Here is a 17,750-nt window from a genome sequence, read left to right as displayed (position 1 = left end):
TGGAGGTCATTAGCATTTCAATGGTCTCGCTCTCTGCTTGTGCTGTCTCCACCCTTCCCAGAGTCACAGCCCTGGAAACTGAAAATGACTGGGGCTTTCTCCACTGAGCCAAAAAAGAAACAGATAGTCCCCTTCAGACCCAGTCCAAGACAACCCTCCGGCTCTCCCAGGTCAGTCATCACCCAAAGCCTCTGTCTGTTTTTTGGGTCTGAGTACCTGTAGTGAGCAGTTCACACTCGCTACTTAAAACCCCAGTTGGAGCTCAGCTGAGCTGTATTCGCTTGCTGGGAGAGAGCTTCTCTCTGGCACCACGCAGCTCTGCAGCTCGGGCTATGGGGGAGGGGGTCTCCCAACCTGGTTCCGCAGATTTTACTTACAGATTTTATGCTGTGTTCTCGGGCATTCCTCCCAATTCAGGTTGGTGTATGATGAATGGATGGTCTCGTTTGTCCCCCCACAGTTATTCTGGATTATTTACTAGTTGTTTCTGGTTTTTTGTAGTTGTTCCAGGGGGACTACTTAGCTTCCACTCCTCTCTATGCCGCCATCTTGCCCGAGTCAAAAACCGACAAAATCTTAATTGTGAATGTTTATAGCAATATTATTCATAATACACAAAAATGGAAATAACTCATGACCTAATGAATGGATTAATGATATGCAGAATATCCATAAAGTGAATTATTGTTTGTCAGTAAAAAGGAATGAAGTATTGATAAATGCTATAATGTAGATGAATCTTGAAACATCATATCATGTGAAAGAAGCCAGTTACAAAAAGCCACATATATGATTCCATTATATGAAATGTCCAGAATGGAAAATCCATAGAGGCAGAAAATAGATTAGTGTTACCTAGGGCTAAGGGGTTTGGGGAAGTGGAGTGACTGCTATTGTTTATGGAGTTCATGGGGTGACAAAAATGTTCTAAAATTAGATTGAGATGATGGTTGTACAACTCTGAATATACTAAAAACCATTGAATAGTTCACTTTAAAAGGGTGAATTATATGGTATGTGAATTATATCCCAATAAAGTTGTTTTTCTTGAAAAAAAAAAAGCAGAAACATTTCTACATTAATGAAGCCTTTAAGTAAAAAGTTGTTTAAAAACAATTTTATCTGGGAGAGATAACTCATTGCACTGATTTCAGACATGCATACATTTGGTTATAGTAGTAGTTTATGACATTAGTTAGTCATTTAACACATATTGCTTAGCACAAATGACTAAAACCTTTGTCTTCCACTTCCATTATCTCCTTAAAATTCTTCAGTTATCACTTACTTCTCTATCTCCAGATTTGCAACTTTCTTCTGTCTTCATTCTTCTTGACTTCTTGAAGGGACTAGGGCTTAAAATGCTTTAGTTATAGCCACTTCTAGAACTGTTCTCCTTGAAGTTCTTCTTCAAGTTTTTCTCTTGAAGTATCTTGAAGTATTCTCTCCTTCAAATTCTCCTCTTCCCTTCTCTGATCTTATTTTCTTCTTCTATGCTTTCTATGATCTATCTGCTCTTTCTTTGTCTTAGCTTTTGGCTCCTCTCTTCTTTCCTTAAAGGCAGTCATTATTCAAGATTTTGTCCTCAATGCTCTCTATATTTACTTGTCCTTTTGGTGATGAATCCTAAATTTATTTCTTAAGTCATCTTATCTCCTAGTTTTCAAACATAATTTTCTATCAGCCCAATGGATATTTCCAATATTCTCTTCCAGGATTATCTAAAAGCAAACACATATATTCAATCATCTATGTGCTAGAGATATGCTAGACATGGGAAATAAAATAAATTAATACATAAATGCATTAAAAAATAAGAAATTTACCTATGCTCTAGGTGCTTATTATAGTCCATTAAAGGGAACATGAGTACCTACACAAGTAAATGCAATAAAGTGCTTCAGGTACTATGACAGAATTATACACCTACCCTTCATATTCAATTCCCATTTCCAGAGAAATATTGCAGGCCTGTGTTAATTCTAGTTTATACTATTGTGATAATATCCATTCTGATCTACTTAATGTAATCTCTCCCCATTCCAGATTAATCCTCCTAAAAATCTTCATATTTAACACCCTTTACACACCGGCTATCTTTCTAACCTGATTTTTCACACAGACCCTACCTACCCACAACCTCTGTTCCAGTAGAGCTAATCTAGTCACTAACTTTTTGACAGTCCTAAAATGGTCTGCTTCTGTACCTTTGCTCAGACAATTTTTCCTTCTTGGCTTGCTGGTTGTGTGACTTTATGAGAGCTTTGGTAACAAAAAGATATTAATAGAGCTGGGACATCATCAACATGGATATGTAAGACATCCCCTAGAAAAGCTTCCCCTCAGAATCAGCTAATAAGAGGACAAATTCCACTTGCTCAGAATGCTGGGGGATGATAAGACTGGAGAATAACTCCACAAATGCTGAATCCAAGACCAAGTAGGAAATTTCTGTCCTGGACTCACCAGTCTTGACCACTCCCCCTCATTCAGTCCCATGCAGCTTGGGAGTCAGGCAGATGCAGCATGGCTTGGGTCCCTCCTGTTGCAGGTGCAGACTATAAAGCCACTCACAGCAGTAAGTTAGAACCCCACACATATCCAGGCACAGGGATCCAAGTCCACAGAGACCCAGGTTAGAATACAAGCCACTGAATTGGGCTGTACACAAAAGGGCCCCAAGAGGAAAAAACAAAGGAAGACCAAGCAGAACTGTGGCAGGGTACAAGATCAACACACAAAAATCAGTAGTGTTTCTATATATGCTAGTAATGAGCAATCTGAGGAGGAAATCAAGAAAAAAATCCCTTTATAATTGCAACTAAAAGAATCAAATATCTTGGAATAAATTTAACCACAGTTGTAAAGGACTTGTACGCAGGAAACTACAAAACATCACTCAAAGAAATCAAAGAAGACCTAAATAAATGGAAGGACATTCCATGCACCTGGATTGGAAAACTAAATGCTGTTAATATGTCAATTCTACCCAAAATGATTTAGAGATTCAATGCAATCTCAATCAAAATTTCAACACCCTACTTTGTAGAAATGGAAAAGCCAATTAACAAATTTATTTGGAAAAGTAAGGGGCTCGGAATAGCTAAAACATCTTGGAAGAGTTGGAGAACCCACACTTTCTGAAACATATTGCAAAGCTGCAGTGTCAAAACAGATTGGTAATGGCAAAATGATAGATATATACAGATCAGTGAAATAGAATTGAGAGTTCAGAAATAGGCCCTCACATCTGCAGCCAATTGATTTTTGGCAAGGCCACTGAGTCCACTCAACTGGGAAAGAATATTCTCTTCAAGAAATGGTGCTGAAAGAACTGGAAATCCATATGCAAAAGAACAAAGGACTCCTATCTCACACCATATGCAAAAACTAACTCAAAATGGATCAAAGACCTAAATAGGTGCTCAACATCACTAGCTATTAGGGAAATGCAAATCAAACCACAGTGAGATACCATTTCACACCCACAATGGTTACTGTTTTTTAAAAAGCCAAAACTTATGAATGTTAGAGAGGATGTGGAGAATAGGAACACTCATTCATTGCTGGTGGTAATGTAAAATGGTGCAGTTGCTGTGGAAGACAGTTTGGCGTTTTTTTCAGCAAGCTCAGTATAGAATTACCATATGACCCAGCAATCCCTCTACTAGGCATATACCCAAAAGAATTAAAAGCAGAGACTCGAACAGATATTTGCACCCAGGTTCATAGTGGCATTATTCACAATTGCCAATAGATGGAAGCAACCCAAGTGCCCATCAATCAGTGAATGGACAAACAAATTGTGGTAAATATATACGATGGAATATTATTCAGTTATAAAAAGGAATGAAGTCACGATACATGTGACAACATGGATGAACCTTGAAGACCTTATGCCGAGTGAAATAAGCCAGACACAAAAGGACGAATATTGTATGAATGCACTGATATGAAACAATAAGCAAACTCATAAAGTTAGAATCTAGACTATAGGTTACCAGGGGCTGAGTTAGGGGTAGAGAATGGGGAGTTAATGCATAATTTGTACAGAATTTCCATTTAGGTTGATTGTAAAGTTTTGTAAATGGATGTTGGTGATGTTAGCACAATATTGTTAGTGTAATTAACAGCACTGAATTAAATATGCAAATGTGGTTAGAATAAAAATTAAAAGATGAAACATTGAGCTATACAACACAGTGAATAAAAAATGTTCTTTCATGAATTATAACAAATTTACCACACTAATGCAAGATGTTAATAATAGGCTGGTATATGGGGAAAAATACACCCTATGTAAACTAAGAACTATGATTAATAGTACAACTTTAATTTTCTTTCATTAATTGTAACAAAGGTACTACACTACTACAAAGTGTCAACAATAGGGGGGTATACGGAAAAGCTGTATTTTTACATGATTTTTTGGTAAATCTACAACTTCTCTAAAAAAATTATTTTAAAAAAGAGATATTAATGTCTTAAGACAATAAAAGGACATTATTCACTCACACGAATAGTCCGATGCAGATATTCTTGGTTGGAGGGTGGCTTTACTGCACATGTTTCAGGATCCAGATGCATTTTTACTTATGGGCCTGTTGTCCTCAAGTACCTTGAAAGTCATCTGCATCAATCAAGCAGATGGGAAAAGAACAGGAAGAGTGTTCAAGGGAAAGTTTTTTGGGACAGGCCTGGAAGTGACATCTGTCATTTCTATCCACATTCCAATGGCTAGAACTCAGTCATGTCACCACCTGACTGCAAGGGAGTCTGAGAACAGTTCTCCAGCTGGAGGGCAGCTAGAAGAAGACTGGGTTTGTGAACACCTACCAGTCTCTGCCACTCTGTCCTCCTCACTACTATCCCCTGCGAAAAATCTGTTTGTCCATGAAGGTCAGATGAAATTCACCTTCCTCTGGGAAGCATTTAATAACCACTCTAAACAGGAATGAGAATTCTCTTTTCTGAAGTTTCACAATACATATTATCTTTGTTATTTATTTTACACTTGTCTTTCACTGTATGCAAAGTTACTTTTGGTTTTGATTGCATTTATCTTTTCTTCCCTAACCAAATTCTAAGCTCCTTGAAGATAAGGAACCATGACTTGTACTTTTTGTGTCACTCATTTATTTGACATGTATGTATTGCAAGACTGCTATGCACAAGACATGATATTTGGTACCAGAGGGAATACAAATATTAATAAGAAACTTTTCCAGCACCTAGATTATCATTTTGCAATTTGATACAGAAGATATTGCCATAAATGAGTCCTTTAAGATTGTGGAGGAAGTCACTCAAACAATCACCCATACCATGAGACTTTAATTCACTAAAAGGACGATTTTATGCAAATGAATGGAAATAGCAATTATTACTCCTAATTTACTTTCCTACATGAATGAACCATTGCTTAACCAAGCAGAAGAGATCTTTCCTACTCTTTTCAACAGGCTTAGGTGAACTGTAGTCCTCACAAAGAATAATCTAGGTCATGTTTCCTCACCAATTGTGTCATGTTTTAATGATTAAAATTCTTTGGGGAATTGTATGAGAGTCTAGATAGTGACAGCCTGAGGTTGCTGCTTAAAACTGTGCAAACCCAGGAAGAGTATATATGCACCCAACTTGAAGTCTGAGAAAGAGGAAATGATGGGCTTTAACTGACGTGACAACGAAAAAAATAGATTTAAACTACTGCAGAAAGAATTTTGGTCAAATATATGGGAGACCTTATTAAAAATGAATTAACCTTGAAATGGCTTATTACATCCTTTTATATCCATAGAGGATATTAAGTATGTTGCGGTAAGTGCAGATGCCAGAAAACCAAGGGATAAAATAAATAGCCTCTGGATAGGCCCTCCAAGCCTTCCAAAGCCTAGGTCCTAAGGCTTAGGCTATTTTTGGCTTCTTTTCTGCGATGGCTCAGAAAGGAGCCTATACAATGAAAGTAAAAGCAGCCCTTTATTTCCTTTTTTCTGTGACTACTCCAAGATCTGTTTTTGCTACAACTTCGTAAGTATTTCAATTACTCGCTCCCTCAACAATCCTGCAGAGACGCTCTGCCCCCACCCCCCTTTTTATAGATGAAGATATTGAGGTTAAGTGATTTTCTCAGGGTTACAAAGAGACCTGGCAGCAATGAGGGAATGAGAACTAGCAGTTCAACCTTCTGGTGGATGAATAGATTGAGTTTCTGAGCAGCCTTGCTATTATATTGCAAAGAGGCCATGCAGACGTCTGGCTGAATGCGCATGGAAACCGCGTCCTGGAAATGAAAGAGAGGCTGCGAGGACAGCATTTTCCTTTTTATTAATGACACAGGCGATTATCTAAAGTTGGAAAGAAAGGCCCTTTCGAGAAAGAGTCTTTTAAAAAGAGGACAAACAGCGGGGCACTCAATTTGGGACCTTCCCTCAATGAGACCCTTGTTGTCTGTCTGCTTACAGACCGCGCCGCCGAGGAAGCAGGGCTCCAGACTGGAGATGTTGTGCTGGCTGTCAATGGCACTGAGGTCACCAGTGTTGAGCATGCAGAAGCTGCGCACCTTGCAAGGAGAGGTATGTGTGCAAGTCACAGGGTTCAGATTCATCTGAAAAAGCAACTACAGTAGCCCAGGGCATTCAAATATGAGGAGAGGGCAACTGTAAAATGGGTAAAAATGCACTTCTCCCACAGGCATCTACTTTAATGCTTTATCATCAATAGGATTTTACATAAGAATCGTATGATATTTTTGTCCTACGTTTCTTCTGTATCAATGGTCAGCCATAAAAGTGAAACCAGAAAATGGGAGTAAGCAAAACATGCTCTACTTAATACTGAAATAATTTCTTAATTTCTTAACCACAAAAAAAAAAGACACTGATAAAATTATAAGACTTCATTTCCTCTTCCTTTCTTGGTTTCTTTCTTTCTTCCCCTTCCTTCCTTCTTTCCTTCCTTCCCTTTGAATGTCCTTCTTTCCTTCCTTTGTTCTTTTCTTTCTATCAGTTTTTAGAGTTGAGTTCAAGGTTTTAATGTATATATAAAAAGAGAACAAAAGAAAGAAATCACAAATCTAAAGCTTCCAGAGGTTCTTCTAGGGCCACTTGAAACCTGCCCTTAAAGCAATCCTGATGTGGACAAAAACTCCAGAGAGCAATATTAATACATGCCCCTTTAACCTCTGTATCCCCTCACATTAAACTTTGTAGAAAGGTTAATACCCTATTCCTCTCTCTCTGCAAAACAAGGTTCTTTCTTTGGAACCATGTTACAAATGTTTTTCTTCCCACAGACCTAAAAATATACAGCTGGTAAAGGCTGTGTTTCATCATGGGATTATTTGGTGTCTATTTCCTCCCTTCTGAAGGCTGCATGTAAATCTCAATGCCTCCGAAGAATATTATTAGGCAATGAGATATTAAAAATTTTTGCATTTGGGATAGCCCTCCTGTGCCAAGCCAAAGGTATAACTTGCTGAGCAATAAGCATCATTTCCCCTTCCTCATGATGATGTGATGATGTCCAGGGGTTTGCAATGGCAAGAGACTTTTCAAGTGCAGACTAGGACAAGAAAATCACTAAAAATTATGTGTCCTGATAAGCTATTCTTGACCTTTTAGAGGCATCGTTTAGCTTATTTTGCTGCTCTGTAGGATGTGTCATGTACTAGATGTACCAGGACTCCATACACACTGTTAGTTAGCATATGCAACACTACTTGTAAGTCCTACATAAAATTTACCCTACCTGAAGTGCAGATAAGAAATCAAGATAATATGGTAATTACTATACTAAGGAATTGTAGTATCCCACTCAATAAAGACATTTCCCCCCTTACCTCTGGATTTAGTTGTTCCTAAGTCTTTTCTCACAAATGGACATTTTCCCAATTTTTCAAGTTAATTAAAACCTGATTTTAATACTATTAACACCAAGATGCACCTTTTATATTTCCCACCACAAAATTTAATGTTCATAATATTGAACTATTCATCCTCACTTTATCAGCTGATGGAAGTCAGAAAACATTTCTAAAATTTGAATGGAGGGCTTTCTGATTTCTGACAAGATTTTAAACTAACATCGATTCTGGGAGAAGAGTTAAATTCAACACCCTGGCCTGTGCTGTTCCGAAAGGTTTATTTTATGGGATAGATATATTTGGCACTGCGATCTGGGCTCAGCCACTCCCAGTTTACCACCTTCACCCCTCCTCCCCCAGAAGACCCTGATCTTCAGAGAACCTCCCTCTGTCTCTGCCAATTCTCCTCAAACCCAACATTGGAGATTCCTCCAAAGCAGAGGGGGGATTGATAGCTCTGAGACACTACAGTAAGAACAGTAGGAGACTTTGGTGGAAACAGAGAGTCACTAGATACCTGTGTATGTTTGAAGAAGTGGGAACTATAACCAATTGCAGAAGAGCCAATGCAGAAGAGGCTGGGCCCCTCACATAGTTAATGGACTGTTGAGAATGCTTCTTAGTTTTTTCACCCCCATGTGGTCACAGGTGGCTAACTCCCCACCCCATTACCATGGAAAGACAGAAAACTGGCAGCACCTGGAATGGACAGTCAGTGGGAAGCATGGGGGTAGTCCTTGAGCCCAGCTGGATTAGGGAGTTGATCATTCCATCCTTGGGATAATCTGTTGCACATCTGTAGGACTAGTCGATTGTAACCCAGCTTTTAATTGGGCAAGAGCAGAGCCTATTGCAGAGGCACAGGAAGGTTCCCTGAAATTCAGGGTCATCTGGCAGGTGAGTGAAAAAGCGAACAAAACGGTTGAACCCAGAATAGTAACTCCAGAGGCTTATTGCCCTAAGGAGTGCCCCGACCACCACCAAACATATTCACCAGGAGGCGCACAAGCTAAGGTCTGACTTCAGACTCTTTCTCAGTGCACATTTTCAGCCAAAGTATTTAATAATTCCAGGGCAATAGGAGCTATCTGGTAAGAATAAGACACCTGAGGAACACAATTACTATCAAACAAAAATAGCATATGGACATCTATACCAAACAAGCAGAATTAACAGATCAGAGAAAAAAAAACATTTAAAATAAGATTAATAAATATCATAAAATTTATATTGGAAGGCATTAGTAGAAAATTGAATATGAAGCAGAAAAAGCATATACAAAGAAAAACCAATTATAAATGCTAGGTATGAAGAAAAGAATTGTTGAAATTTAAAATTTTGTAGAGATGGGTGGAATATAATAGAAAAAATATAGTGGGGAAAATTAAAAAGTGATCTGAAGGATTTAGTGGGAAAACTCTCACAGAAAACATCAGTAAGTAGCTTTATTTTTAGTAAGAAAAGAAAAATACATAATAAAAGTTAAGAAAAATACAGAGGATATGATTAGAAGAGTTTACATAATTATATCTCTATCAGGAATCCCTCAAGGAAAAAAAAATAAATAAATAGAAACATTTTAGGAGAAAATAAAAGACTTTTCCAGAATTAAAAAAAGAAGAGAGGTCACAGATAGAAATGGTAATAGATTGCCAAACAAATAAATAAGCGTGAAACCCTAGAGGTAAGCATGTTGTATTGAAATTTAATAATGGCAACAAAGTAAAAGAGAAATATTTAAATTCCAAGAGAGAAAAACCACATAATCTGTAAAGAAACAGAATTCTGACTGACATCAGACTTTTTAACAACAATGCTGGAAGCTAGGATATAATAGAGGAATATCTTCAAAGCACGGAAAGAAATTAACATTAACACTCAAATTTAATATCTAGCTAAACCAGTACTTGAAAGTAAGTGAAAAATAAAGGCATATTTACACATTCATAACTTTAGAAGTAATACCACAAAAGATTGTCCTTGAAATATTCTTAGGAGAGGCACTGTGGGAAGAAGAAAAATAAATCCAAAAGGATTCCATGGTGATCATGAGAAATAAAAGTGAATAAATGCCTTAGTAAGGCTTCCTGCTGTGTATATGACTCTTTCCCCAAGGCAAAGCAATCTTACCTATCTCAAAATTTACCAATCTCAGAATGTGGTAAAATAACCAATTAAAAAATAAGCATTGATATATAAAATTTGAAAAAGTTATTAGTACATTTGAACTTAGGTAATAGATTTAGAAACATAAATAAAATTCTATATCCCATGGAGAATATGCATTCTTTTTTGAGTATAATGGAACGTTCACCGAAGTTAATAATATACCAAGCCATGAAAGAAGCCTCAGTAAGTTCCAAAGACACAACATCCTACAGATTATTTTCACTGCCCATAAGGCAAGAAGATTAAAAGTTTTATAGCTAAAAAATTTTTAAATGCTACTGAAAATTTTTTGACTATAACAGAATGACAATGAAAACACTGTATGTTAAATTTGTCAAACACAGCTTAAATCGTACTTAGAGGGAAATTTATAGCTTACATATATCTGTCAAAAAGCAAGAAAAAATCAAATGCATAAAATTTCAACTAAGGAGTCAGAAAAAGAAGAACACAATAAACCCAAAGAAAGCAAAAGGAAGTAAGAATAAAATTTAGGGTAGAAACCATTGAAAGAAAATAAAGAACTTTAATAAAATTAAGAACTGATTCTTTGAAAAGATTTACAAGACAAAAACAACTTCTGGCAACATTAATAAATAATAAAGAGAAAAAGATGCAAATAAACAAAATACAAAATAAAAAAGACATAAAAAGGGCAACATATGAAGGGTTTTAAAGAATAATAAAATGCTGTTTAAATAACTATATAATAGTAAATTTGAAAACTAGATAAAATAGAAGATTTTCTAGGAGCATTTACAGCGCCAAAATTGGCATAAGAATGAATAAACTAGCATAATTAAAGATAGTGACAGAGTAATCAAAGGCATCACCTCCCCTTTTCCCATTTCCACCCCATCCCCTGTCCACAAGCCCAGGGCACCATCACTTTTATGGGTGAGACCTAGCCAACGTTCAAACAACAGATAATCCCTGTCCTATACAGTTTTCCAGAAAATAGAAAAGAGTGAACGCTTATCAGCTCCATTTATGAGACTTCTGTAACCTTGATTTTTGGCCTTGGGTTCCTTGGCTTTCCCATCACATAACGATGTCTTGTTTTGGCATCTGTTGACTTCTAGCTTCAGCACCTTCCAGGGACTTTCTCTCACTATTTCTGAATTTTTCTGCTTATTAAGGACCCCAGTAATCCCAATTAAGAGCTGTAAAAGATATATTGAGGCAACTAAAGTGTCATCAAGGTTTATTTGGGCAGCAAATGATTCACAAATGGTGCATCCCCAAACTGAAAGTGGTAAGGAGCTCCGCTGAGGGAAGGTAAAGAGGACGCTATGTAGAGCAAACACAAAAGCAAGCGAGAACATATTCTGATTGCATATCTAAGCTGCATTACCTTATTTGGGCTGGTTTCCCATGGAAAGCCCCTTCTTAAGTGGTATTTCTGATTGTCTGGCATTAGGTTTCCATTTCTTAGTACAGCAGGTGCCTATGGAAAGGCGGCCTCCCTCAAGTTCCAATCCTGCTACTTGGGTTTGTTGGTCAGGGATTGGCCAAGGCCTGTCACCCCAGTCTAATGGCTTCCTGAATTTATTTTAACATACCCAACCTCATTCAGTTGGACCACACCTTAACTAAAAATAACATCTTCAAGAGATCCTATTTATGGTGGATTTAGAGGAATGCGGATTAAGACCAAGAACATGTCTAAATTTGTGATACATAAGTCACCACATATAGTATGAAAAATAAAATAATATGTTTCTTTCACTTATGACTGTGTAAATGCACAAATCTGAATAAAACTAGTAGACACCTGAATTAAATTGTTTATTAAAAATTTACACAAAATAAGTCATAATTAAGTTGGTTTATCCCAGAATAAGGATGGCTTATCATAAGAAAATATTTTGATGTAATTCATCATGTTAATGGGGTAATGAAAAAACTCACATAATTTTCTCAATAGATAGCAAAAAAGAAAAGACATTTGATAAAGTTGAACGTATGTATGATTTTTAAGGCTTCAATAAATAGTAATAATAGAAGTTTCCTTTCTTAACTTGATAAAGGCTATCTACTAAAACCTACTCATGAAAAAAATAACTATATGAACAACAACAACAACATTAAAATAGATACTTTGGACCCATTCCTTTTAAAACCGAGAAGAATACAACAATGCCCACTGAAACAACCTCCATTTACCATAATACCCAGGATTCTGACTAATCCAATAACACAAGAAAGAAAAATGAAGGTGTATAGTGTGGAAAGGAAGAGACAAAACCATTATTATTTGTGGTGTATCTGATTATAACAGAATCAACAAAACACCCCTTAAAACTAATTGGAACTCTTAGAGCTAATGAAGCTGAGATCTCCTTATAAAAATCAATAGTGTTCTCCACATCAGTAATGACCAAAAAGAAAAATGCAAGGAAAATAATGTGTGATTAATACTAGGAAAAAAAACCTATAATATAGTTAAGCATCAATCTTAAAGAATGCACAAGATGTTCATGAAGAAGTATTTACAACTTTATCAAAGTACACAAAAGGAAATTTAAACAATTGGAGATAATATGGTATCTTTAAGGGTGGAAAATCTTTGTAAAGATCTTAATTCTCCCAAAATTAATCTAGAAATTCAATAAAATTCCAATAAAAATTTCATTAAGAATTTTGGAGGAGCTTATCAAACTTATACTCAATATATATGGAGGAATAAATATCTACAAATAGTTAAATCATTTGTGACTAGGTCAAACAATGATAAAGGAACTTTTCATAGCAGATAATAAGGTATATTACAAAACCATAGTAATAATAAAAAGGATGGTACTGCCACAGGAACAGATGAATAGACAGGTGGAATGGATTAGAAAGCTAAATCCAAATATTAAAATGATATATTATAAAGATGGCACCACATAACAATGGGGAAAGGACAAGTTATTTAGTATATGATTTTAAAAATGGGTTTGACAGATGGAGCCAAGAGGTCACTCTGGTGGGCATTCTTATGCACTACATAGATAACACTTTTTAGGTTTTAATGCATTGGAATAGCTAGAAGTAAATACCTGAAACTATCAAACTGCAACCCAGTAGCCTTGACTTTTGAAGACTATCGCATAATAATGTAGCTTACAAGGGGTGACAGTGTGCTTGTGAAAGCCTTGTGGATCACACTCCCTTTATCCAGTATATGGATGGATATGAGTAGAAAAATGGGGACAAAAAAACTAAATGAAAAATAGGGTGGGAGGAGGGTGATGATTTGCTTGTTCTTTTTTACTTTTATTTTTTTATTCAAAACTAAGAATTTCTTTTTTTTCTGGATACTAAAGAAAATTTCACCAGATGGGTGATGAACTGGAAGAAGACATTTTCAATGTTTAAAACACTGAAATTAAAATTTTTATTGTATAAGAAACTTCCACACACTAATAAGAAAAACACAGAAATCCCGATAGAAAAATGGACACAAATAGACAATTGACTTAGGCGTAAGAATATGAGAGATGGTCAGCCTTACTAATCAGAGAAATGCACATTAACAACAATGAGATGCTACTTCAGATCTACCAGATTACAAAAAAATTAGAAAGTCAGATAATACCCAGCTTTGGCAAGGATGTGAGGAAATGAGAAACCTCATGCGCAGTTGTTGAGACGTAAGCATGTCAGAGGGGAACCTGGAAATACCTGGGACAAAGTTCCTATAAATCCTATGTCCCAGCAGTTACACTTCTCTGAAGACATGCCAGAAACCCACAAAAGGACGTATCCAAAGACGTTTATTGCCACGTTATGTGATAGAGAGGAGTTAGAGGCATTCTGGTGTCTACTACTAGGGGAATGGATAAGTAAACTACAATGGATGCATTCCGTGGACATCTATGTTACACTCTGAAACAATATAATACACAAGATGTCCATATCCATATACCCAGCACCATGGATACATCTTAAGAACGTGGTTTTGAATTTTTAAAATGTAAGAAATAAAACATGATCTTAGTATATGCCATTAATGTAAAAAAAAAAAAGTGTACCCATAGACATGTATCAAATATATTTGGTGGATGCCTATTGTGGGGAGCAAAATCATAAGGAGAATCAGAAATGGAGGGAGAAAAAAGTCAAGGTGCCACAACCTGAGTGCTAATGGACTTTGGCTCCCTGCACCCAAGGCCAACAGGACAGTAAATGCCTCCTGAATGAGAACTCACCCATGAAGTTTTAGCTCCCTCCGTCATCTGATATTTATAGACAGTAATGGTGAGGAAAGGCAAGGAGACAGTGGGCCTGTTAGAAGTATATTCTTAGCCATGAAATTAAAGAGGGAAAAGAGAGAGAAGAAATAATAAGAGTAACTTAATCTTATGCAGTGTTTTCCACAGAACCTCATTTAACCTTCCAAACAGTGCAATAAGCTGGTCAGGGTATTTTCTGGAAAATAAGAAAGTTGAAACAAGCTGTGGGAGTTCTCTTTGGGAAAGGAATTCACCAAGTTGCCTGAAGAAAGCAATAATAACATTACAACTGAGAGAGCTTCTGTTAAATTCATGTGATGTATAAAGGTTTTAGAATATATATTTATGAAGTATTAAGAGCCTATGGTTTAAAATCTAAATGTTTCCAGTTGCCTGTTATTTCTGCTTGTATAAACTTCCTTTAAATCTAACCAATGTCTTTGTCTCCCACATATTTCTACAGTTTCATTCCTAAGTATTTTAAACATTGGTAAGAACTTATTTTAATATTGGTTGCTACTTGACTGATTAAGATATGTAAACATCAATTCACCTCTCTCAAAATGTTGAATCTTAAATCTAATTGGATGTCAGACTCTCCTGAGAAACTTTTAAATACAGATTTCCTGGTGGTGGCCTGGACAATTGCAATTTTAATCAGCCCCATGGCGATTCTTTCACAGCCAGCCCATCATGGGCCTCTAGACCTGCATCTTGGCAGCATGGCCAAAAGGTTACAGCTATAAGATTGGAAGTCTATTTTATTACCCTCCAATGCAGCTATTATCCTATCTCCCTAGACCGTTATTAGAAGGGGATCCACTGTATGTTACAAACTCAAATTTTAAAATTAGAATTACTATTCAATCATACTAATCACACACACACCTGTGAGAATTACATTTATTTTGCTGATGGGAAAACCAAAACAGGAGAGTTTAAGAAAGCTTTCAGTATCACACCATGAATGGCAATAGCTCCATGTGTATCTTTATTTAATTAGGTCTCCCATACTTTCTAGTTTTGGTTTTTATAGAGCTAGTGCGATGATTTGAAGCTGTATGTACCCCAGAAAAGTATGTCCTTAAAGTTAATCCATTCCTGTGGGTGTGGACCCATTTGCAAATAGGATCTTTTGGTGAATAGGATATTAATTTAAGTTGTGACCCACCTCATTTAGGGTGGGTCTTAATTCTTTCACTGGAGTCCTTTTCTCTTGTGAGAATAAAATTCAAACAAAGAGAGAAAGCCACAGAAGCAAGAAGTTAGAAGCAACAAAACCCAGAAGAGAAGGGAGAGATAAGCAGATGCCGCCATGTTCCTAGCCATGTGACAGAGGAGTCCAGGATCGCCAGCAGCCAATCTTCAGGAAGAAGTTATTATCTTGATGATGCCTCAATTTGGACATTTTCATGGCCTCAGAACTATAAGCTTGTAAGCTAATAAATTCCCATTAATAAAAGCCGACCCATTTTATGGTATCTGCTTTTGGCAGCCTAGCAAACTAGGACAGCTAGTTATCTGCAGACTCAAATATAAGATTTGCAAGGGGAAAAAGTCTTGAAAAAGAGTAAAGGAAAACAATGAAGCTTAACCAACCTGGAGGAACTTAGGTTCCATTTCGCTCCTTTGTTTCTCTAAGTGCAGAGTTTACTGAAAGCAAACACAGAGTGAGCCTCTGGAGACAGGGTCCTCTGCTGCTGTACACAGGACAAGCACGACGAGCAGCCCTGGGGACAGCACACGTCTTGCACATTTCTCTTCTGCGCCTGCAAGGGTGGTGGAGTTTATCTGACAGCAGAGGTGCGACTCTGACACAGTTTAAGATTGGTGGCATAATAAGAAGACAGTGATCCAAGGAGAAAGTGTGAATTAGAAAAAGAAATCGTTTTTCTCTTTCCTGTAGCTGTAAATAACCTTGTCCACGACTCCTTACTTCCAAACTCTAAGCCAAAGTGCTAGGGAAGAAGATTTTTGCTGGATAGTTTTTATTTTTAAGGGCATCATCACCAAAGAACTATATTTGCTAAAAAGTATTGGTTTTCAAGCTCTTTCATCTCATGCAACTAATAGTTCTCTTGGCTCTATCACCTTCTTCTGTAGCCAGTCAGCTTCCCACATCCCTTGTCCCACCCACTCCCAAAAGGCAGGTAAGATTTCTGGGATGTCCAGTAGAGGAAGACAGTGATTAGATGTTTCCTTTCTCCCGGGCAGGGAGATAACTTAACGGAAGAAATAAGTGGAGGGCAATGCTAATAATTCTGTTGCTGAGAAATATTGGGGGTGAAGATGAAAGCATGTAGGGGAAATTAAATCATGGTTAGGTAAAGGAAGAAGCATCATGGTGGTGCGGTGATGGAGATGGTGCTAATGGGGAAGGTGTCTAGGAAATTGAGAGATGCCTAGGGACTTACAACTTCAATCAAGGTCTGGAAAGCAGCAGCAGCAACATCATCTGTGAGCTTGTTATAAAAACAGACCCTCACCCCTCATCTCAGACCTACTGAATGAGAATCTGCAATGGAACAAAGCCACCAGGTGACTTGTAATTACACTTAGTTTGAAAGGCACTGGACCTAGGACACTCCCATATTTTTAGACTCTCAGTAAATTAAAAAATAAATAGTATTACAACTGGGAGGTTTAAAATGTTTGCATTTAACAACTCTGTTCTTTTAACACAAAGGCAATGACTATATAAATAACCTCATCTGGAGATACCATCAAAAGTCTAAAGCCTCAAATTGAGGTCCTCTGTGAATATTGTGCCCAGACTATCCTGGCTCCTAATAGAACCTGCTAAAGAGTATAAAATCCCCATCACCTGACAGCTGTTTAGAATGCAACAACTCCCCACGCATCAGGACCATGTCCTAATTCCGAATGTGGAAAACTTTCCTCTAATATGATGACACCATGCCGCAGCAGGGCCATCTGTATCTGTGCCCCAGAGAGAATTTTTCTGGTGCACAAAGTTATGTTTATGGCCAGGATGAAACACAAGCTTATCCTGATCAGTATCAGAGAAACCCATATGCAGACTGTGTAAGCAAGAGGAAAATGACCTCAAGGGACAGCCCACTGCAGTGATACATAAATAAATTGGCAGATGTGTCAACTATGCATATTAGTCCAGGAGTGCAGTTCTTTGGGGACTAGAGTCCAAAGACAAAGACATTTGTGGGTTGCCGGTCAATTTGGAGCATTTCTTTTAATTTTTCTGGATGCGTTTTTGACAGGAGCTTAAGGGCAGTTCAATAAATTAAAATGTATTTACATGGCAATGAAGAATTATCCTGACACACGGAGAGTTATTTAATTACCAAGGTGCTTTGAGTGCAGCTAAAGTTAAGACTGTGTCAGCCTTTCTGGGACAAATCTTTATTTTCAGGGCCATGTGGCTCAGCCAGGAATTATCCCCTGGGTTGGAGCTTGTCATTTATGTAAGAGGAGTCTCCTCACTGACCCCCATTTCCATAAAAAGCTCTAAACAGATCGGT

General features: G+C 37.2%; 1 protein-coding gene across 1 annotated transcript in view; it reads left to right on the top strand.

Annotated features, from left to right (window-relative positions):
• LOC119507679 overlaps positions 1 to 17,750 on the top strand; it is a 120,218-nt gene that overhangs the window by 32,797 nt on the left and 69,671 nt on the right. The window contains 1 exon segment of the mRNA XM_037800890.1: positions 6,462 to 6,572. Within this exon segment, the coding sequence (XP_037656818.1) occupies positions 6,462 to 6,572 (111 nt within the window).

Source organism: Choloepus didactylus, chromosome 13 (assembly GCF_015220235.1).
Source record: "Choloepus didactylus isolate mChoDid1 chromosome 13, mChoDid1.pri, whole genome shotgun sequence".
NCBI classification, from domain to species: domain Eukaryota; kingdom Metazoa; phylum Chordata; class Mammalia; order Pilosa; family Megalonychidae; genus Choloepus; species Choloepus didactylus.
Note: the sequence above shows the minus strand (reverse complement) of the source record. Positions and strands in the feature narration are given on the sequence as shown.